The sequence below is a fragment of the Denticeps clupeoides genome, chromosome 17, assembly GCF_900700375.1.
Source record: "Denticeps clupeoides chromosome 17, fDenClu1.1, whole genome shotgun sequence".
Taxonomy (NCBI): domain Eukaryota; kingdom Metazoa; phylum Chordata; class Actinopteri; order Clupeiformes; family Denticipitidae; genus Denticeps; species Denticeps clupeoides.
Genome location: NC_041723.1, coordinates 7,498,062 through 7,520,243, shown reverse-complemented (window position 1 = coordinate 7,520,243; position 22,182 = coordinate 7,498,062). Strand labels below are relative to the sequence as shown.

General features: G+C 46.1%; 2 protein-coding genes across 3 annotated transcripts; one reads left to right on the top strand and one right to left on the bottom strand.

Annotated features, from left to right (window-relative positions):
- Positions 1-1,074: 1,074 nt before the first annotated feature.
- On the bottom strand, positions 1,075-8,606 carry rassf9 (Ras association domain family member 9). The gene is made up of 2 exons (XM_028958721.1): positions 8,475-8,606; positions 1,075-3,230 (listed from the first exon to the last, which is right to left on the bottom strand). The coding sequence occupies exons 1-2, from the start codon at positions 8,519-8,521 to the stop codon at positions 1,991-1,993; spliced, it is 1,287 nt and encodes a 428-aa protein (XP_028814554.1). The 5' UTR covers positions 8,522-8,606; the 3' UTR covers positions 1,075-1,990.
- Positions 8,607-9,476: 870 nt separating this feature from the next.
- On the top strand, positions 9,477-14,391 carry nts (neurotensin). Of its 2 annotated transcripts, none has more exons than XM_028958694.1 (4): positions 9,477-9,760; positions 10,570-10,634; positions 12,963-13,172; positions 13,932-14,391. In XM_028958694.1, the coding sequence occupies exons 1-4, from the start codon at positions 9,703-9,705 to the stop codon at positions 14,076-14,078; spliced, it is 480 nt and encodes a 159-aa protein (XP_028814527.1). In that variant the 5' UTR covers positions 9,477-9,702; the 3' UTR covers positions 14,079-14,391. The 2 variants fall into 2 exon arrangements, with proteins under 2 accessions (XP_028814527.1, XP_028814528.1); XM_028958695.1 differs by having other exon boundaries at positions 9,478-9,760; positions 10,573-10,634.
- Positions 14,392-22,182: the final 7,791 nt, after the last annotated feature.

Sequence of the window (22,182 nt, the reverse complement as noted above, 5' to 3'; positions counted from 1 at the left end):
CGCAGACCGCCCTACACTCGCCCGTCCTGTAATTATGGATGGAGATGGGACCACAGCAGCAGAAGAGGGAAGGTACAAGAGATGGTAATGGCCATTTTAGAGTCCTGCCAGGCCTTCCACTTCTCATGAGTGAACGGGCTGAAGTAAATAAGTTGCCGTGGAAATGGCGGGAGAAAGAGCCTCGCCCTGCGGGGGTGAAAGAAGATAATGGCATACGCTGATGGTAATCAGCGCAGTATGAGGCTGGAGCTGTATTAAAATAAGAACCAATAGAAGCATTAAATGATGTAGTGCCGATAATAATAACATCACGCAAGCTGACACTTCCCTGGTCACATGGAGACCAGTGGTAGACAATAGGTGACCAACACAATGTTTTTTTTGTTGTTTTTTTTTTTTTTTTTAATCTTTTTGAGCCAGTGCCACGGGTTGCCCCGAGGGAGTGCGTTAATGGCCTTGGCTTCATTTTGCTGCTAGGGGAAGGAAATAAGGCAATTACCGAGTGAAAAAGTAACCGAAACTGGCCCCGGCTAGAAGGGGAGGATACACCAGTCTGTGTCAGGTGCGCGTGTTTGTATACGGTGACTAAAACTGAAGTATTTAGAGCAGAAAATGATTACGCATTACGCAAGAACGAAGCACAAATCGCAGAATATCTATGTTTTCCAGACTGCGAGAGACTATAGTTAACATGCTTAACATCTTTTATAGTACTTAGGCTGGTTTCTATGGATACTGTTCATTGCTACACTTGCGTACATTATATCATTTTTGCGCATGGGGAACATTAACTAACGTAAAATTATAATGTAATTACAAGACTTGCTTAAATAAACAGTGAGCAATATCTTGGCAACTAAACGCGCATATTTGTAAACAACGTGTAAACAAAGCTTTAAAGTGGGAAGAGCCAGTTGGGATGATTGACGGCTCGGACAAGTCCTGCTTCCTGTATTTGGACGATGAGTGCGACACACACATCTGCTCCCTTCCCGCTGTCTATAATGGTTTCGCTTGTAATACAATTTCAGCAGACATCCAAATATGGTAATATATGGACCACAACATGCAGGCAACATTGTCAGAGCTTTAATAAAAGCATTCTTACTGCCAAACTAGTGAATCTGACATTACTGGTTTCATGCCCCTGGAAGACTTTAATTAACTATCCATAGCGCCACAATATTACCTATTACCTATGCACATAATAAAAGTAGATTCTGTATATAATGCTTCTGGTGATATCTATTTATTTACATGAACGACCTGATAAAAAAAACGACTTTTTGTTTGTATTGAATCATGGTTTTAAATGTCAGGCAATCAATTATGCTCCAAACTGAAGTCAATGATGCTTTCAGGTCAAAACACACAAGAAAAAATTAATAAATTATGTACTTCTTTCAACAGTCCAAATAACAAATCCTTTTTTCCTCTGGAACAAATAGAGCTTATTTTCTCTTACTGATTTGTAATTTGCCCTTTTTTTGTATTAGACAAAGGTGAGTATATACACTCTTATACACAATACAAATATAAAACCTTTGCATTCTGCATATCAAAATATGGTAGGAAAACTTAATTATATAGTACATCCTCATCTTTAGAAATATAAATATATAAAATATAATAATACAAGGCATGGTTGCTTTTTTATGATTGCAATTGTCAATCCCTATTCAGAATTGCCCAGCTTTCATTATAAACCATTTAATTTTTGAATAACAGTCACGATTTTCCCCACTGGCTTATGGAGGCATATGAAAATTGTGAGTCAAGTCCACAAGTGCAAATAATGGGGTTGCTATTCTGCTCTGATTGCACGTTTTTACAAAACATACCTCATTTGGAACAGGAACCAGCATGTGGGCCCTGTGTAAAAATGCCTCACTCCTGCATTATATTTACACCAGGTCACATGACATCCCAATAATGACAACTTGATTACCGATCCCCTGTGTGTTGCTATGTACATTTGCGGGACGTGTACTCAAACGTCTGTGTCCAGTGGTGGCCGCGGGTCCGCTGTGGGGGACAGCGAGTCCTGGCTGTGTGTGGAGCTGATCCCCGTGTCCGAGTCTGTGTCCGTTATGTCGGTGGGAGACTGGCACTGCCTGAGCTTCCCCGCTCCCGTCACCTGCTCTGCCAGCGGCACGGGGCTCGGCGCCGCCGACTGGTCCCCCAGCTGCAGGGAACCGAGCTGCGTGGCGAGGAGCTGACACTCCTGGCTCTTGGAGTGGAGTGCGGCGCTGTGACGCTGCAGCTCCTTCTCCATGTCCGCTGCCTGCTGGCGCAGCAGCAGGCCGGCTCGCATGCTCCGCCGCAGCTCCGCCTGGAGGCTCTCCAGCCCCTCGCCGCCGATTCCAGAAAGGTCCGGGGCCGCCGCCGCGGCGCCCTGGGGCTCCTCCGCATCCACCAGCCACTCGCTGCTCCTCAGCTCGGCGTCTATGTTTCTGGAGAGCTCCTCGATGAGCTCCTGGTGCCGGTGCACCTGCGCCTCCAGCATGTCGACGCCGTCGCTGGTATACAAATGCTCCTGCCACCGAAGCTCAGCCAGAGATGGGCTGTCCACGTTCTCCAAAAGCCCCGAAGCTGGCGTGCAGGACGCGTCCCGCTCCGACCGCAGGTGCTGCTCGGAGCGCTCGATGTCCGCGTCCAGCTCGCGCATGCGGCGGATCTGCTGCCGGATGGTGTAATCCTGCGTGATGATGAGGCGCACCATGTTCTCAACCTCCTCGCTGCCCTCCGACGGCGTCCTCTCCATCTGCAGCTTCTCCAGCTTTCGGAAGGCCTTCCTCACCACGCGCTTCTGCCGATCCGACGCCAGGGCTTTGGTGTATTGTGCAGGGCACTGCTCCCATCTCTTCGACTTGGTGCTCCTGGACTTAGACGACCTCTTGGACGCTTTGGAAGGGGGGACAAAATCAGCAGTCTTCACCAGGATGAACTGGATGAAAGGCTTCTCGTCACCCCAGGCGTTCCACAGCCGGAGAATTCGGGTGAGGGGAGGGAGGGCTCGCTCAAAGCTCCTCCATTTCTCCACCAAGCAGAAGTCCTTGGGCTCGCCGTGAAGGAGTCGTTTGCTTTCTGGAATTGTCTTGTGGTCGTCCAGCAGGGCCGTGACGATGTCGGCACACGTTGTGTGTTTGCTCACACCACACACCACCTTCTCCTCCTGGCACACCCGAACCTGAATCTCCTTTCCTGGTGTCTCCTCCGTCTCCTTAGGCCTGGCAAAACAAAGAAGATATGTTTTATCATGAATAAAGTCGAGTAATTAATATTACCCCTGCCAAATCAAAAGAACACCACAACACCAACGTTCCGAACGTATTAGCGAACGTTCACGTCGAGTGGTGGCGCGCACTTCCTGAAGCACGCCTGAAAGTGATCTCTCCAGATGATGCTAATGCGATGTGAATGTGTACAGCCCTGTCTGCCTGAACTCCGGGCTTGTAACTGGCCTTTGTTTCCAGGCAGAATGCATTACGGCTCGGGAAAATACGAGCCGGATTGTGTGAACGCCAGACCCACGACCTCTCCGGAATGCGGCGTGCAACCCTACGCAGCGAAACAGGCGTGGGGTTAATAGTTAGGAGAGCCCAACGGTAAATACCTGAACGCTGCAGAGGGCGAATGAAGCGGGAAACCACCTGTTACAGATGGACGGTGGCTCCAAACATCCGAATGTACATTTTCTCCTGCTTTTTTAGGCCCCGTCGCCAGATTTTTTATTTTTTTTTGGCTCAGGCTTTGGCTTTGGCTCAGATTTTGTTTGCTCTGGTTTTGTGACCGTAATTAAGAGATCGACTCGCCCAAATATGGGTTGGTGCGTAACAACAAGTCATTATTAAAGAATTTTCAGGTAAATGCCGCATCACCTCACACTTGCCGCCTTGTGCAGTCACCGACCGCTGACCTACAAAAATACAGACTTAATTTCCCCGCCGCACGCCTTTCGGCCGTACCGAGGCCAGAAGAGCGGAATGTGCGTCGAGCCCGTTTCACACTCCGGAAGGCACCAGAAAAGCAGGGAAGCACCTGTGTTTGTCTTCCATCACAATCGATGGACATTCGCCGCATCCTGTTGCATATTTCCTGCCACGAGTTTACGCACCGAGAGGCTCTGGAAAATGAAATATGGAATTCCACATGCACTACGACGTTAACAAGTACCCCATGAAAAAAATATATATTTTCAGGCGTTGTCTAGTCTGTTCGGTGATGAGAGAACTACGTTCACAGTATCAAGTAGTACTGATAAATTTCATACACCGAAATGAGCTTTGGCATAGACTCTACGAGATCTCTGAAGGTATTCTGTGGCATCAAGTCTGTAATTTAGGTATCTGTCTCGTTATTCCATCATATCCTCTGCAACAAATATTGCTGCTGAAACACCAGGCCACCTTCATCCACTGCACCATTTTACATTTCTGTGGAACACACAGCCATTTTAGGTGGACAGAGGTCTTGTGGTGGAACATCTACCCAGCCCCATGACCAGCATTACACGTTTCAGCAAACAGAAGCTGTGCTTTAGGAACAAAACAGACCGCAAATCCAATCCCTACTCACACCTTGGTAGCAATTCACCACTACATGCTGGGTACACCCTGCAAGACCTGCAGTTTTGGTGATGATGTGAACCAGACGTCCAGTGACCCATGACACACAGGCCGTTATTCTTTTTCCATCAAGAACTGAATGTTCACAATGGGCCATCAATCGAATGCTGACACTGAGGCTCATAACTGCAATTAAATTTTACAAAAAAAAGAGAACTAAGATTAAAAAAAATGAAAATGCAGGAGTGTGATATAAAGCACCGTTTTAGAGACTCGGGATCGGGCTTCTCAGCACTGCTGTAGGTGAAAAAGAATGTGAAAGACACAGCAGCCATCCGGAGGGTCGATGTGTAGATGCCCGTGCCATTTGAGCAAATCCTTCCAAACCAACAAAGTCTCGATAGAGAATTATTACTTGGTTAAAAGCCAATGCCAGATGAAACAGCAGCGAGAACAGGCTGTATCTTTCCCTCCAGTCAACTCCCTCTGACAACACAGAGCAAAGAAGCCAGCACTTTGATTTATGGGCTCCAAAGATCTACGGTCCAGGAACTGCTAAATAGACCATGTTGTTTTATTAAATGAAATAAGTGATTTGATGTAACAGCACCACTGATAAGTAGTCATCTGTGACCAATAAGGAAACATTGTGGAAGCACAGTGTATGAATTTGGCTCGGAAATGAACCAATAAAAAGTTTTTTTTTTTTTTTTTTCCTTTTTCCAAAGGGTCAAGACGGCAGTAAACCGACTACAGAGTGAAGTGTCAGTGTCAAGTCCAACATGTTCTGTGTTTTAATGGGACACTTGTGCTGTGAGGTGTCTGAAGTTCCTGTCTTGGCAAAAGGACCCTGGTTTCAACATGCCGGCAATAAAACGGAACAAGCAGTGTGAAATAAGCCCGGAATGTAAATAGGCTATATATAAGACGTATACATAACGTGGGTTTTCATTACTGTGGGTTGCATGCATGAGAAAAGCGATTGCATTGAAAACTGCACGATGAGCTTTTTAATCAACTTGCCAAAATAGATTATTTGATCATTTATTTTACTTTTTTATAACTTGGCTCCAATCTCTGCCTTCCATCTATATGATTTTATGGGCTGCACGATTACTGACATGACCTCACACCTCCAAGGTTGAGAGTTCGGACCCCAGCTCGGGTAATGGTTCTCCGGTTTCCTCCCGCCATCCAGAACCCTGCGGTGTGCTGGTGCCCTGCCCTGGGTGAGTCCCCACCCTACACCCAGAGTCCTGGGATGGGCTCCAGCAGCCCACAACCCTGAGTATGACTAAGTGGTTGGACTAAGTATAGGGTTTTATGTCACAGCACGTCGACTGGTGTATGTCAGGTCTAGCAGGTCTTGCTCAGGGATACAATGGCAGTAAGTGAAGTTTGAACCTGTGACCTTGTGGTCTCCTGGTTCATCTTTCTGTTCATAGGCGAGTGTCTTCCATCCCCAGGCTACTACCAGCCTGAAATAATACACTGAAGCTATAAACTGGACAATATATGAAGAGAGAATACATTACAAATTGCAGTCAGAATGTATTGTATTGTATTGACTGATTGTTCAATCTAGAAAAAAAAACATCCCATTTTAATATAGCATTTTATTACATTCTACGAACTGTATATTCTGTCCGAACAGAACGTCCTTTTCCTGTCAAAGCACATAATCAGCTAGATCCACCATCGCGCCAGTGATGAGGTTTTCATTGACGAGCCCATTTTTCCACTAGCGCATATGTTACCCGTTCAATAGCGATGCCATGCAGCCGATACGCGGACACGAGGACCGCGTCGCTTATCGAGCAGTCACAATTGAGTGGCAATTCAATTTTGAGCATCTCGGCATTGAAAAATCGACGGAGAACAAGGGCAATTACACCCCCCAACACCCCCCCCCCCCTCCGTCTGCAAATCGCACCCGCCACGCCGCAATCCGCGCACCTGCAGAGGCCGCCGCAGCCGCCGCGGCCGAACCTGCCGCTGGCACGGCCAACCTGAACCGCTGCGTCGTTCACATTTCGCTCTGTAAAACACAGACTTTCAACTGGCACCTTGATGCACTGACGCTGAGGGAGGGTTCATTCCCGACCGGTTCTACAGCGTCGGCAACAAAGCAGGCCTCTTTCACACTCTCACCGTAACTGGGCCGTTTGTAAGGAAAGATGTCCATATTTCTTTATTAGTATTTATTTTTTTTATTCTGCTCTCGGCTTCTTCACCAGCTTATCCTTAATTCAGCCAAACTATCTACGGGATGAAAAAAAAAAAGACTTCCTGCACGTTATCTGAAAAGGATGCAGGATCCTGGGTGGGAAAACATGACATTCTTCCCCCCCCAGGCCTGCTGATCTCGCTGTCTGATTGCTGCCTCGTCTTGAGGCGGAATAAGACGCACGACAGAGTCTCTTTACTGCCCCTGTAGCACCAGACCACTGGGTGGTCTTCAGACCGTAAAGCCTCATCGCACGTCGCACACATGCCTGCAGAGCGTGTAGAGCCTGGGTTCCCACGACGACGAGGAGGAGGGACCGGGGCAGAAATCAGGCCCTGAATACTGAAGCCGCTGCGAGAATCGCTTTAAGAGACTTGAAAACCCGGCGCGGTGGAGTAATTACAGTCGGCCAGAGAGTAAGCAGGCGTTCTGTCGAAACACGAACCATGTCGCCCTCTGCACATCTGACGTATCAAATGTTCCAAGACTTCGGCAAGATGCGCCGCAATAAAGATCAGGTAGCAGAGGCACTTCATCTATGATTAAATAGTTTTATTTCAAGGTCGCTTATCAAAGAACAGCAGCCTGCGAGCTCTGGCCTAAAACCAACCCCGCTGACATAAAATAATAATAAAAATTATAATAATCCCGCAGCCTTGAAACATCAAAAAAGGCATCCAGCCCCTCCACTCTGCGAAATTGCTTCGTCAATTATACCAACGCTGATGACAGGATCCCTCTTAACCTGAACCAAGAACGCCAGCAGCCTTTAAACCGTAATTACAGGCGCGCGGAGCAAAGCACGCCGGGTTCCTTCTAGAAAGTTTTATTATGATGAATGGTAAAGTGCTGACTTAATAATTGATAATTGATGAGCTTGATTGAATCCTGGCTGAATATATAGGACATTACACTTTTTGTTCAGACAGGCCACTGCTTTTCCAATAAAAGCACATGAAACTGATTAAAACTCCAGTCCTGATTTAAACTGTGTCGGTCGCTTTAAAAACTTCATTAATTATTTGAAAAATCGTTTTATATATAAAACGATTTTTCCCAAAAATATTTTTTGGACCTTAGCGTTGTTGGATAAAAACTGTCCGGCATCACAAGGCCTCGAATGGAACAGAAGACTTCTGGAATTGAAAAAAAAAATGATGAAAACCAAGAGTAACTGGAGTAACATGCACGGGCCATTTTCATCGATTTAATGTCGTCGATCTCCACGTCATACTAATCAGACGTTCACCATGGTAACAAACTTCCAACCAGAGGTCGGAATTCCAGGCATTCAGTGACATGGAATTTTCCCCATGAATTCGGACCACGGGAATAAATCATAAGAATGTAAAAAGGGTCTAAATTGCAGCATTGTTGTCTTTATGTTGCTTAGTTTCATCTCACACACACACACACACACACACACACACACACACACACACACGGCGGCCCTCTTCTCGTTTTGTGATGCCGGATGAACTGCGCGTAACTCGAACCCGGGCTGCCATGTCCAGCTCCTCTCCGCTTGTTTCATTCCTCGGAGCGTCACTTTAACAGAGTTCCCGCGGCGTGGACCCGTCACGTCCTCTTATTCCAAAGTCACGTAAAAAAAGAACTTTTTTTTTTTTTAGGGGGGTGGAGAGAAAAAGTGCGAGTGGCGATTAAATAAACCTTCTAACCTGCTTTTCAGACGCGCTTTCAGAAAGTTCCTCCCGAACGGCGCCATCGCGACTCGCCCGCGTGGAATCGGCGTGGAAGCGTCCCGGCGCGGCGCAGCGCCCGTCCGGACACACCGAGGCGGCTGGGAGCGGGGAGGGGAGGTCGGGGAAGTCCTAAAGTTGGAGGTGCGGAGGGCCGTCCCACCTGCGCCGGGGGTTCCGAAGCACACCCGGGGGCGTGGACGCCATCACAAATACCCCCCACGTTTCACAACTCACCCACGACAATAATACTGTCTTATTCGTAGCCGACGATACTTTAAAAAAACCCTCAGTATAACCCGGTTTACCAACGCGGGGGGCTGCTGGTCTGGAATCAGTCTAAATCGGCAGAAGAGGCGACAAAAGACGCGACAACCGTCCCACACGGACACTCGAGAGTTTGTACAAACTTTTATTGTTTTGAATTAGCCTGTTTTAAAGAACACGATGAGCCGCGTAGCGGAGTTTCTGCAGAAAAGGCGCAGATGTGACGCAAACTGCTCGGTGGCGCCACCTAGAGGGAGAAACACCCACGTCTGGAATAGAAATCTGTTCTAATATGTTACAAATGGGTCACAATAATAATGGAAGAATTCTGAATACTTCAAAATTGAACTTGAATTAAAGAAATATTACTAATTTGTGTTCTTTTATTGGTTGAAACAGTATTAATTATTATAATTATAGTAGTAGTAGAGATTATCTAGCAGCATGATCTATCATGATAATAAAAATAGCTAATGATATTTTTTGATATCTGTGCTTTTACTCTTCAAATCCTGTAACGGTGGCAGCAGACGAGCGACGGCGCGAAGGGGGAAGTTCCGACGTCAGCCAGCTGAGCAGTGGACACGCGACGCAGTGCTGGTGCGTAATGTCACTATGACACTGGAAGGGGAGAATGATGGAGCGGGAAAGCGAGAGATGGGGAGGGGTGTGTGTGTGTGTGTGTGTGTGGGAGAGCATCCCCCCTGAGATCACACTGGCTCTTATATACTGGGTGGAATGGAGCCCTGACTGCTTCACTTCTGTCCAGGCATAAGACGAGGCAGGACCAAGCGACGGGACGTGGGGAAGACGTTCTTCTATTCCAAGACTTTCCTCTCCCACCCCTTGTTTTGCAACTCTACCTCCTTGCCTTATATTGACCTCTAACCTTATGGACTTGGGCCCAGTCTAGGTGTCTGAAAACTGTGGGATTGTCAGCATGATGCGGATGCAGATAGTGTTGGTGGTTCTGCTGGTGTGTGAAGCTCTGTGCTCAGGTACGTATGGACCTTACCAAATTTACCAGTAGAACACATTGATTAAGCCATAAACACACCCAGTGATAACTTTATTTTTATAATTTGGGGGTAATTTGGAGCGTGAACAGGGGTTCCATACTGACCCTTGAGGAACCACATATTGTGTTGGCATCCTTCTGTTCCTACCATTGATCTAAATATCAAATAAAACTAATGTTTATATATAAATTAAATGTTTATGGCTAAGAATCACTTTGTTACTTTTATATTGTTGCCACGTATATTGTTTTCTGTCCTTTTTATTTCCTCTGGGTCAAAATGTCCTACATTCTTAAAAAACAATTTACTGAATACTGAAAGGTGATTCACACCAAGATGTATAGTGCGCTCTGTCTTTTTGCAGGTCAGTGGCAGAGCTGGGACAGTAAAGTACCCAGAGAGACTGTGATCCTGTTAACATGGTGTAATGTGACATGTGCTATATTAAAAAACAAAAAACATGTAAGGTCAGATCAGACGGGATATATTGATCCCACTTACAACAGCCTAAAAGAAAAAACAAATAGCACATAAAAAACATAAAGTGATTATCTAAATTAAAACTAGAATAAACTGTTGCCATTGAGATAATTATGAAGAAATAATTTTTGTTATATATATATTATTATATAAGATTATATAAGTCAATGTATATACATAAAAATGAGTAATGGTCACAGCACTGGTTGATTGTAGAATAAGTTATTATTCTACAAATGCACCTAATGTCGTTTTTTTTTTTGTAAAATTTGACGAGTTATTTGTAATCTTTCATGTGAACATCTCAGCAGACATCGAGCAGGACAAGCGGGCAATAGAAGAAGAGTTACTGAGCAGCCTCCTCACTTCAAAGGTACTGTGATGTTTTATTCTGTCATCTGGGCGGAGAACAAAGTGGCCAGTGGCGCCTGCAGCCCCCGTCTGATGCTGCGCCTTCATACGGGCTGAATATAAACCTGCCCTTCAGATACACGGACCAGTAACCTGCAGGATCTTAGTACCGATAAACTTCAACCAACAGTAACCTCGTGCTCCACTCACCTATAAAGTCATTTAACGGAGCACGGAATGAACGTTTGTGTGGTGGGGATAAAGCAGTGCACAGAACAGTTTGAGAAAATTATTTATGGGGAAGGGCGGGTTGTTCGATCCCACCAAAGATTCAATTTTCACACTTCATCCTCAATGATGTCATAAAAATGATAACATGATCATAATGTTATAAGTCATGTGGTCTATTCATTTCTTTATACTCAAATTAACTAAAAAAAAAAAACTGGCCTCCTCTACACGTTCAAAGTAAGTATTTGGTGGGATCACCAGTGGTCATCACAAGATTTTCCTTTTTTGACTAGTCCATGTTCACCATTGCTTTTAAATTTCTTTATTTTTCTCAATTGATCAAGGATAGTTCCTTAATATGATTAGTGTTATGCCATGTTTGGTGAAGGAACAGGCACAGGCAAAAATAGTGACATGGTGAAAATAGTGACTTTTTAACAAAAAGCAAAAATTAACACGAATGCTAGACCAATAACATACAACCCAGCACTGGTAACATGGCAAACATGAGAGTCAACAAATGACAGGGGAGTGAGGAAAAAGACTGGTCTATCCTCTTACTAATTAATTACAGACACATGCAGGTCATCAGGAAAGCAAGAGAGTAAGGTAGTGCCACCTGGTGGACCTGGGGCGCAGTGGCCTCTAGAGAACAAGGTTTTCTGTTCAATTTGGGCCTTCTGGCTAAGCCCATTGGAGGATCCATATTTATGCAAAACACATTTATATATATATATATATTTTAAAAATGATGTAATGATTAATCATGATTAATGATTTAACATTATACGTCCGATGAGCCGCTCACCAGTCCAGTTATTGCAAGGCAGAGCATCCCATCATTTGAAGGTTGAAATGTCACTGCAAATGTCTTGAATTTTAAAAGTCTTTTGTGTTTTCTGCATAATTTTATTCTGGCTGGTGCAAGATCAGCTGGCAGCCACGGTTCCATACACAAACCATGACACTGCAGAGTACAGCAAACAATCCAAAATAAATGCTGCATGCTGACAGCAACAGAGCCACCATGTTTATCGAGCAAATAAGGGCCGGGAATTGTCTGTGCTTCAGGGACGGGGAAAAAGTCTGTACAAAGTTACGGTCCTTTTCAAGGATGCACTAAAAAAAAAAAAAAAACACTGGCTCATCTTTAAAATATTTTTAATATTTTCATATTGCCGTAATGAAAATAAGTCAAACAAACCTGCTGTCAGTGGCATTATAGTAAGTAAAGTAAAATAAAAAAAATAAAATAAAACCAATTTACCAATTTATATTTATAAATTAGGCAATTTAGTTTAAAAGAGCAAAAATATATATTTTTTAAATACTGGAATAAGAAAAACACATTTTATGGTCTACATCTTTCATTCTGCGAACAGGTCCCTGAGTAACCTTCAGTGATCAAGCACTTTTAAACAAGACGTTCCCAAGCGGCACATCTGCAGCCAACTTTTGACACCAATGTGTCAAGGGATGACACGGATCATCGTGGCGGCTCCGTCTACTCAGGGACATTTGACTTCCCTTTTTAATGTCACCGTTTGCGGTGTTTGTTGTGCTCATCGTCATCTCCTTACAGCTCCTTTAATGTGGTGATGCTGACACTGGAGTGACTGGTGATTTGATGTAAATGGTGATTTGAATAATTAAGGGAAATCTCGTTAGCTCCGTGGTTTCCGTGAGGGAGAGATTTAATAAGTCGGCTGAAAATTCCTCGAGTTACGGCACCTTTTTACTCACACTAATTACTGTCGCCGCCTTTGTGTGTTTAATGAAATGCCCCAAACACAGACCATTTTACATTTACATTTACAGCATTTATCAGATGCCTTTATCCAGAGCGACTTACAATCAGTAGTGACAGGGACAGTCCCCCCCTGGAGACACTCAGGGTTAAGTGTCTTGCTCTGGGACCCAATGGTAGTAAGTGGGATTTGAACCTGGGTCTTCTGGTTCAGAAGAGAGTGTGTTACCCACTAGGCTACAACCACCCTGTGACCACTGTGGTGAGGCGCAGACCTGAGCACTTCAGAGCATGTTTTTACCGCTCCCGTGGTAATGAGGGGGTTTTTCCGAGGTCCGACTGAAGAGACATTGCACCCTTCTCTCCTTGCAGATGAAACAGAGCCAACATGGCGACCCGGCGTGGCCGCTGACGCTGCTCAACCTGTGCCGGCTGCTGAACAGCCCGGACGAGGCGCGGTGGCAGGGCTGGCAGAGGGAGGACGAGGAGGAGGTTTACGGTGAGCGCCTCCTCGCCGCCAGCGAAGTCCTGCAGGAGTTTGCCAACCTGCAGACCTTCTGCAGGGTGCTGAGGCCCAGAGAGGTGAGAAGAAACACAGGTTTCAGATGTTCAAGTTTGAATTGTCAATGTAAAGAAATAAAGATTCAGGCAAAGTTGAATGATTTTGACAATTGGTAATTACAATTAAGGAGGGCGTGTCCTCTGAATACACTGAAACACGCCCTTAAATTACAATTACAACAATGAGCTGAAAAATGCATGCATCCTCCAGCAGATTTGTTGTGTGAGTGTTACAGTGTGAGGTGTTTGATTTGGGACCAGACCCTGAAAATACTAGCAGTCTGAGACCAATCATTATTAAATGCTCTCAGTTTACATGTAATAACTAACGATGGAGCAGGAAAACATCTGATGATAAAATGAGCTACCTTTATTCCAAGCGGTTGCTGTGTCACTGATTTGTGGTTGAAAAAAAAAAAAAAAAAAAAAAAAACACATTTTGCTCACACATTTTTATAAATAATTTTCTAATCTCTGTAAGGTGACCTTCTGAATATATTTTACACAGACTCAAAGCAAAATACATTTAGTGACTGGAAGCAGTAGAGTAACTCAGATGATATTGTGATTTTTTTTTGGACCTAATGTCACTCGGTTCTCAGTAAAGCAGGGCCCTATTTTGGAATAATTAAGATGTCTATTTTTTCCAAAGTCCGATTTTCAAAATATACCAAGATAAGCCCATGAATGTTTTGTTTCCCCCATACAGTATTTTTATGAATAAATTAACAGCAACACGCAGATGCACTGATTTTGAAATGTACACTGCTGTGTCTGCAGCTTCACGAATCCCAAGATTACTTCGACCTGGACCAGAACAGCGAAAGCCCCCTGAAAAGGAAATCGCCATACATACTAAAGAGACAACTTCTCACCAACAAGCAGGCCAGGCGGCCATACATCCTGAAGCGGAGCACCTTTTACTGACCCCAACTTCAGCTTATCATGTTGCCATCACTGACTTTACCTTAGTTTGTTTGTGTGTGTGTGAGTGTGTGTGTGTGTGTGTGTGTGTGTGTGTGTGTGTGTGCCTCTGTTATTTGCCAAAAGCAGACAGCATTTCACCTTGTCGTAAGAGAGCTCCGTCTTGTGCTCGCGTGTTTGAAACAGACAGTGTAAATACAAGAAAAAAGTATATATATATATTGTATGAGTACATTCCCTCAAGAGACCTTAATATATTTGTCCACTGTACATTTCTTTCCTTTTCTTTTGGATGTAAATAAACTTCATAACACTGGTCTATTTTTATTAGTCTGTTTTTAATGATCTTATCTTGCCTCCTGAAATAAAAGTGAATTGTGACCATTGCTTTTGATGCATCTTGCTCTCTGTCAGTGAGCCTTGTGATATAAGAGGTCTGTCTGGACTTTCACAGGAAGTGTCTGCGGTGATGAGCATTTGGCCAGTCACTTGCACAAATAACTCACCTGACCACTTTGATAATAAAAATGCATATTGCGTTGCATTTAATGACTTCAGGCCATCAGGAATTCGTGTATTCAGCATAACATTTCTTTTATATTTACAGCATTTGGCAGACGCCCTTGTCCAAAGCAACCTGCGGCGTGCATTCAGATCACCATCAGTGAAAGAAATCGGTTCTGGTTCACTAGGCCCCCAACTATGAATACAATCATTCTATTCACTTTGATGTAGTTTTTCTTACACAAATCAGATTACAAGTTAGTCTAAGTATTCTCTAAAGAGGAAGCTGGCGTTTGAAGGTACTCAGCGACTCTGCTGTTCTGACCTCGAGAGGAAGTTCGTTCCACCACCTAGGGGCCAAGACGGAGAAGAGTCTAGATGAGGGTCTCCTTTGTATTTCATAGGTGGGGGGACCAGGGGAGCAGCACTGGAAAGTTGGAGAATGAGCAGTGCAGTGTGGGGTATAATTTACAGGTGCTGGTTTTAAATCTTTATGATACTTATGTTTACTTGATTTGTTATGCATATGTCACATGGAGGTTCCTTTCTGAGAACATATTTTGAGACAACTGTAGAAAGACAGACAGACTGAAAACCATTATGTTGACTGGTCGTCGGGGGTTTCTGCCAGGAACCACCAGGGGGAGCCAAATCTAATCTAATGTTCCGCACACTGTCAAACATTATGGACTTTCCTGAAAAGCCATTCGATCCATCTTTTGAAAAGAACTGGTAAAAATGCTGGCAGTGGAACACTGCCAGCAGTAAGTGATATGCTTAATAACAGTAATCTGTCCGATTAAACAATCAGACAGAACCAACACACTTATTTCCCAAAGAAGACGATGGAATGGGCACCAGGGGCATGCAGGGTGGTCCATAGCAAAATCCAGGTCAGGTCACACCTCCTCAACAGGTCAGCAAAAATTACGGGGTTGATGGAGAACACCTCCTGGACAGTGGGTCAGCTTGCAGTGAAAATGAAGCTTCAGTAGACAGCTGAATCGAACCCTTCTACATCCTACATTCAAGGCGATCTTTTGTCCTTCCTACAGTTTGTCCTGCACTGGTGTGCATAAACCTTGCAGCATGATGGAAACCAGTGACAACCCGATCCAGCAGATGGCAGGAGATCCATGTGAAATGCAGCTCTGCTCTTCAGTACAAGGTGAAGATGCGGGCGTGACGAAAGGAAAATAATCTGTTTACTTGTGATAGAGTCCATATTTAAAAAAAATAATATGCATCTGCACTTTCTCATGCCCTTTCACTGCCCTTTAAATTCTGAAAGCAATAAATGTAATTTTAAATGTCAAATTGATGCGACTTCATCTGCCCACAAACATCCTCAATACAGAAGCCATACACAACAATCTGAATCCCTGGGCGAACGCGGACAAAATCCCAAGCACTGAATAAATTGGTCGCATTAAGCAACGCTAAACAAATGAATGCGTGATTGTGGGATCGCGCAAGGCGCCGCCATCCATGGCCGCTTTGGCCTCTCTCCAGCATCCGGTGCAACGTGCAGATTTTCCAATTGCATTACAGATGGACAGTTTAACTTCACTGCAGGGCACGGTCGCACGCTAAATCATCCGGGCGGGGTGGCGCCTTTCACTCAAGCCGCCCCGATCAAGATAATTGCTTGTGAAGGAGCGAGATTACTTCCCTTTGTGCGAAATCAGATTGCGCGAATTGGCCAACGGTTTTAACAAGCGCGACCTTGTTCTGGACCTTAATCAGGCCTGCATGCGAGCGGCAGTGAGGAGGGACGCTGGGCGTGGCCCGCGTGACTCGGTCCCAGCAGACGTCCCTCGTCTAGCCGGACGAGATGGCGAAGGGACATGCCCTGCAGACACAAGCGCCTGTTTACACATGTTTGCAGATAAGAGAATTCATTTGACGACTCTGGCTGCCAGTGGGAAGAATTTGCTTTTTTATAGTTTATTTATTTAACTCTTGCGTGTGTGTGTGTGTGTGTGTGTGTGAGATCCAAAATGGAGGCACAGCATCAGGTGAAGCAGGCAAGCTTCTCATGACAGATTCCTGCCACCTTCACCTGCCAGGCAGCAGATACGTTCAACACGTCATTAATTAATCAAGCGCCACGACACCGCCATGCTGCTTCGGCGTCAAGATGCAACAGCGGGGACATCCAGTGGCTGGAAACAAAAAATGGTGCCCGTGCACAGATGACATTACACCAGATGCGTTACCGTTCGTTTCCCCCACTTCCCCGTCCTCTCTGGAGGAACTACGGAGGAGGAAAGGAACATGGCTGCTCGGTGCATGGGTATTAAAGAGCCAGGTGGAGAGGCGATGGCGGTAATTGTCTCGTGGAAAGGGAAGGGGCGGTAGAAGTCTCAGCAGCGGGAACTTAAGTGAGTTGAGTGTCTCTTTGGTTTCCATAATTGAAATGAATTCCCCCTCCCTCCACATCTCTCTCTCTCTCGCTTTCTCTCGCACACTCACATGGAGGAGCCTGCCGGTGTTGTATGTCTTTCGGCAGGAATGATGGAGCCGGGATACGCCAGGCCGCCTTTGTTCTTCTCTGGCGCGCCGGCCTCTCCCTCCTCCCCGCATTTCTTTTTTTTTTTTTTTTTTTTATTAAAGGCACCCTGGGAAATGAGCTATCTCCTCTCTCCGTGCCAGGAAACCCCGGCATTAATCTTTAATTAAGGCCATTACAATGGAAAGGGACGGCACAAGTAATAAGAGGGGGTGGGGGGGGCTTGTGACGCATGCTGGTCCACAAGGCCGCTCGCTGGACCCCTCCCCTAATGTCCCTCCCGTAACTTGTTCAACCCACATCAACCAAGCCCGGTCCTCCGTGGGCATCGCGGTGTAATTGTTAAGAAGTGTTGGGGAAATATGGCCGCCCTCGGCCTGGTGATCACAGAACGCGCTCCGCACACTCCGAGTCAGACATGGAGCGATTTAATAGATGCGTCTAATAGACGCTCGGCGCGGGGGTGACAGCCCTGAAACTGGACCAGGTCAGTTTAGATGTTTGGATGCATGCTCGTGTCCTCCCTGCCTGCCATGCTCTTCTCCAGCCCGCTTTGCTCCGCAGAGGAACGTGTCATCAGAACGTAGTTAATGTTCATACAGTTTTAATTGTCTGGTGCTGGAGAGGCTGAGTGGAGCCCCGTCTCGTGCTCCAGTGGGAAATTGGACGGGGGAAGGGGGGGGGGGGGGTAAATGGGACTAATTAAGACGAAGTCAGCTCCAGATCCCCTCCCTCTGGTGCGGTGGCGGAGGGAGGAGGCGTTGGCATGACGGTTACAACGCTGGAGCGGGTGTAGGTCCGTGCCTGAGTGACCTGACGGGGACAAGAGCACAACGAGGTCAACATTAAAAGCGTCGCGCGGGAGATCCCCGGCAAACAGCGAAGTTGTTATTTCATACTGCGTTCCCACCTCGCCCGAGGTCAGTGTTGGGTAATTACCAAGTGACACGCGCCGCGATCTTATCAGGACACCGAAACTATTTCATTTCTCTCTCCCCCTGGGGCAGGAAGACCCGAACTCTTCGTATGCTTTGAATCCCCTTGGCACCGTGAAGAAGATAACAGCAAAAAAAAAGAAAAGTGCACCTCTGCCGAGATGCCTCCACAACGCATCAAGACGCTGATCACATCCCTGTCACCGCTGCCACCTCGAAAGCATGCGTGCGCCTAACCGCGCTGGGACCTTATATCACTGTCCGACAGACAGTCAGCAGCTTATTACAAGCAATTCATCACCGGTGCGCTCGTCTTCGGCGCACGTCTCCCCGAGGGAAATGCTTTTACAGCCTTTTGTTTACCCATCAATCTCTCCTGCCCCCTCCTCCCCGCCTTCTGTCCCACACACCCCGCCCGCTCACGTTCAGGAGGCAACGTCTCAGACGCCAAAACAAGCTCCGGGCCCCAACTTAACAGATTTGTTGGAAGCGACACCTCCAGTGAGTTGATTTGTGGAGATGTCACCAGGACGGGCACATCACTCCCCCTTGGTTGGCACCTTTGGCGCTTGCTGCGGGTGACAGGGCGGGCGCGGCTCTTGCTTTCGCAAGTGCTTGAATGCATTTGGGTGTTTTTTCTGTTGTTCCGTTATGGTAATTGTGCCTAAATGTGCTTTGATTTGATCTCTTTTCCTTCGTTTTTATTCACCCACCGCCCTGTTCCTCCGGGCAGAGTGGACGGGCTATGTTTGGTTAGCCATCTGCAGGATTTATAGGTCTCACATCGCGACCGTGACTTCGCTCCATGAAGGGCGGCAATAAATCCGCTGTAAGGCCATAATTAATGCTCTGACTGGCATAACACCGCTCTCCGAGGGAGACAGGGAGTCAGGACTCTGGCATTTTCACTTGTCAGTTCACACCAGTGCCAAGAACACTAACTCCCACCCCGCTATGACCACACTGCCTTTCATAATCGCACCCCCACATTCATAACAGGGCTGAACTAAAAACAAAAAAAACATTCTGGACTTGGTTCAGGAGCTGCCGGAGCTGGGGCAGCTCTAACATGGGACCCCTGGTCATTTTGCTCATTTTCAATTTAAACTGGTTGTATGTTGTCTTTTATACTGCCTGTATCAAGCTATACTATACTTACACTTGACTCTGGCTTCGACTCCCTCTGGATTCCCTCTGGGTCTAGGTGCGAGTATGTGAGTGAATGCCCTGCGGTGGGACACGAACCGGGACGGGCTCCAGCCGCCACAACCCTAGTTACGAATAAACGGTGATGGATAGTGAGTGAATGAGCGCGGAGTGTCATGTCTTGTCCTGCTTTGTCAGCGTCACACCTTTTGCCACCTTCTGTGTTTTTATGTACGCCGGGCTGACCACAGGGAACTTTGTTTGACGGCGCCAGTGTTGGTTTCACATTTTCATTGTTCATTCATTCACATAAGAGATGCTCTGTGCACAAAAAAACGAAATCTTATCTGCACAGCTTTCACTATAATAATCTAAAGCGCACCAGGCATTAGGTCTTTTACTTCCTGCGCCTGCCCCCAATTTCAGTCCTGTCTGCTGCGTCTTATTATTCTTCCCCTTTTAACTCCATGCCATAAAACACTCTGTGCTCTTTGCCCGTGTGTGTGGTGTTTTCCGTTTGTGTGGAAAATCTGTGTTTTTGAGGGGATGTTTGAGGGGAATAAACACAATTCTGACTGTAAGTATGACCACAATGCTCCAGTAGAAATTTAAATATCCTAACAAAATAGTCCAAGGAAGTGGGACCCCAGGCATGGGTTTAAATGGATCGTTTGTGCTACGCTCGTGCTTTTTTTGGGGGGCTATGATCCAACATTCCGCTGGGCTGTCGTCAGATAATCGGATGGAAGGGAGAAATGCACGAAACATCATTATGCTGACGCTCAGCTGGGCACAGACGCAAAGTAAAAGAGAAAAAAAAAAGAGCCCCATGATGAGTCTAAGATGGCTGCAATTAAACGTTCACACTGCCTGCGTTGTCCGAGTGTGCAAACACTTCTCCAGTTTCCTCCATCTGCCCCAGTGAACTGACCAATGTGGATCATTTTGGCCCACCACACCAAAGCGGACAAAATAAAGCAAACAACAACAACCAGAAACGCTGTTCAAGTTCAAGTTAGCTTTATTGTCATTTCACCTACACACATGTTATACAGTACATATAGTAAACTGTAACATTTAAACAAAGCAGTGTGCTGACATAAAAACGCCACATTGACAGACCAGTGCATCGCTGCACAGTCATGGGTCAGTAGGGTGAACAGCACTGGACTGCCCACACAGCCCCTCAGTGTGGTGGTCAGCTGGAGCCGGACATCTGGTCTCTCAGTCAGGAAGTCCAACATCCAGTTGCAGAGGGAGGTGTTCAGGCCCAGCAGGCTCAGCTCCTCGGCCAGGCGCTGAGGAACGATGGTGTTGAATGCTGAACGGCATTCATGCGTGTGTGTCCTTATTATGCAGGCGGGTGAGGGTCAGACAAATCTTGCAGATGACGTCATTAAACGCCTTTTGATCAGAAAAAATCTGACACTGTCCCTCTAACTACTGATTGTCGCTCTAGTCGCTCTGGATAAGGGCATCTGATAAATGCTGTAAATGTAAATCTAATGTTGGACAAGAAGACCAACAAAACTAGTAGACCGTGGGATATTTAGTTGTGAATTTCTCAAGCTGAACTTACAGCAAGCAGTCTTGATAGGTACTTGATTTTATATACACGTGGCCATGGAACATTTGGAGGGCTGTCCCAAAACCTTTGACAATGTAGTGCACTCAATGTAGTCCAGTTCTGCTCGGCCTCCCTGTCACAAACACACCTGATGGGCTTTGCATCTCCTCCCAGATGCATCTTATCTGCACAGCAGACACCCGCGAGAGCCAGAGGCCTGATGTGCCCGTCGACGAAGCATCTATTAAATCACGGCCTTGCATGTGATGTAGATCCTGCTGGAGTTACTTCTCAATAGCCAGGGCTAGAAACACCATCAACTGAATCCACTTTCAGCGGTTTTATAACAGACCATATATGTACGCACAGCAAATATATTACTACATTTTATCTGAGAGCTTTATTTCAACCCATTTTCTGCACATGATGACAGACAGCTCCATACCATCCGAGGGACTCGGTTGTTTCACTGTACTGCCAGAGGGTTTAATAATTTCTCGCTATTGACTCAGAAGGAGCTGGAATCACTTTTGCGCAAGGCGCGGACGAACTTTAAGAGCAAAAACCAATCGATTGGCTCACACCACGACTCTTATTATTAGCTGCTCTCTGAAGGTGTTAACATCGATAAGGAGTGTCACAGGAGCCAGGCCGGGATCTTCAGCTATATGTCCAGCTGATTAGGGTGGGACTGGGGAGAGCTCTGCCCCCTGCCCGCCTCAGGATCACATCATAATATGATTGCTTGGTTTGCACCTCTATTTACGTGGGGGCCGGGTGCCATGGCAACCAGAAATCGATTTGATGTGTGTTCCATGCAGCAGCCTAGTTCTGGAGTTATTATTGGGCATTGTTTTCTCCAGAACCTCGCTGACACCTTTTAAAATGTGCGTTAGGTATGGTTTCCCCAAGGTTGTGTGTGCCGTGCGGTCTCACCTTTCATCGGATCCACTTGACTTGACTCGGATCCAGAGAAAGCGGGCGGTGGACATATCGCCACCGTCCAAGAATGTGTCACCAAACGTGCCTTTTTCCACTGTGTTTTCTGAGCACATGAAAACATTCACTGTCTGTTTAATGCCTTCTTCTGTGAAATTATGTTTCTGTTTGAAAACATGCCACACACACATCCGTGAGGTCTACAGGGAGGGTTTATTTTTAATCTGCCGAGGCTCAACATAAGTTGTTTTTTCCCCTACAAATCGAGTAAATTGCACGTGTGTGTCTGTCTGCATCTCACCTGCCTTTGAGAGAGCCGTGCACTGGGAATTTCATGCGGTAATAGAATATGCATGAGTGTTTTAGAAACAAAGCATCGAGCCGTCTGGTTATGTTGCATCAGGTGACGCAAGTGACACGAAACTACTGTACGTCTGTGAGACGTCTCCATCGGCATTCTGCTGAAGGCCTCGGAAAAAAGGATTGTGGTCCCATGTGGATGTT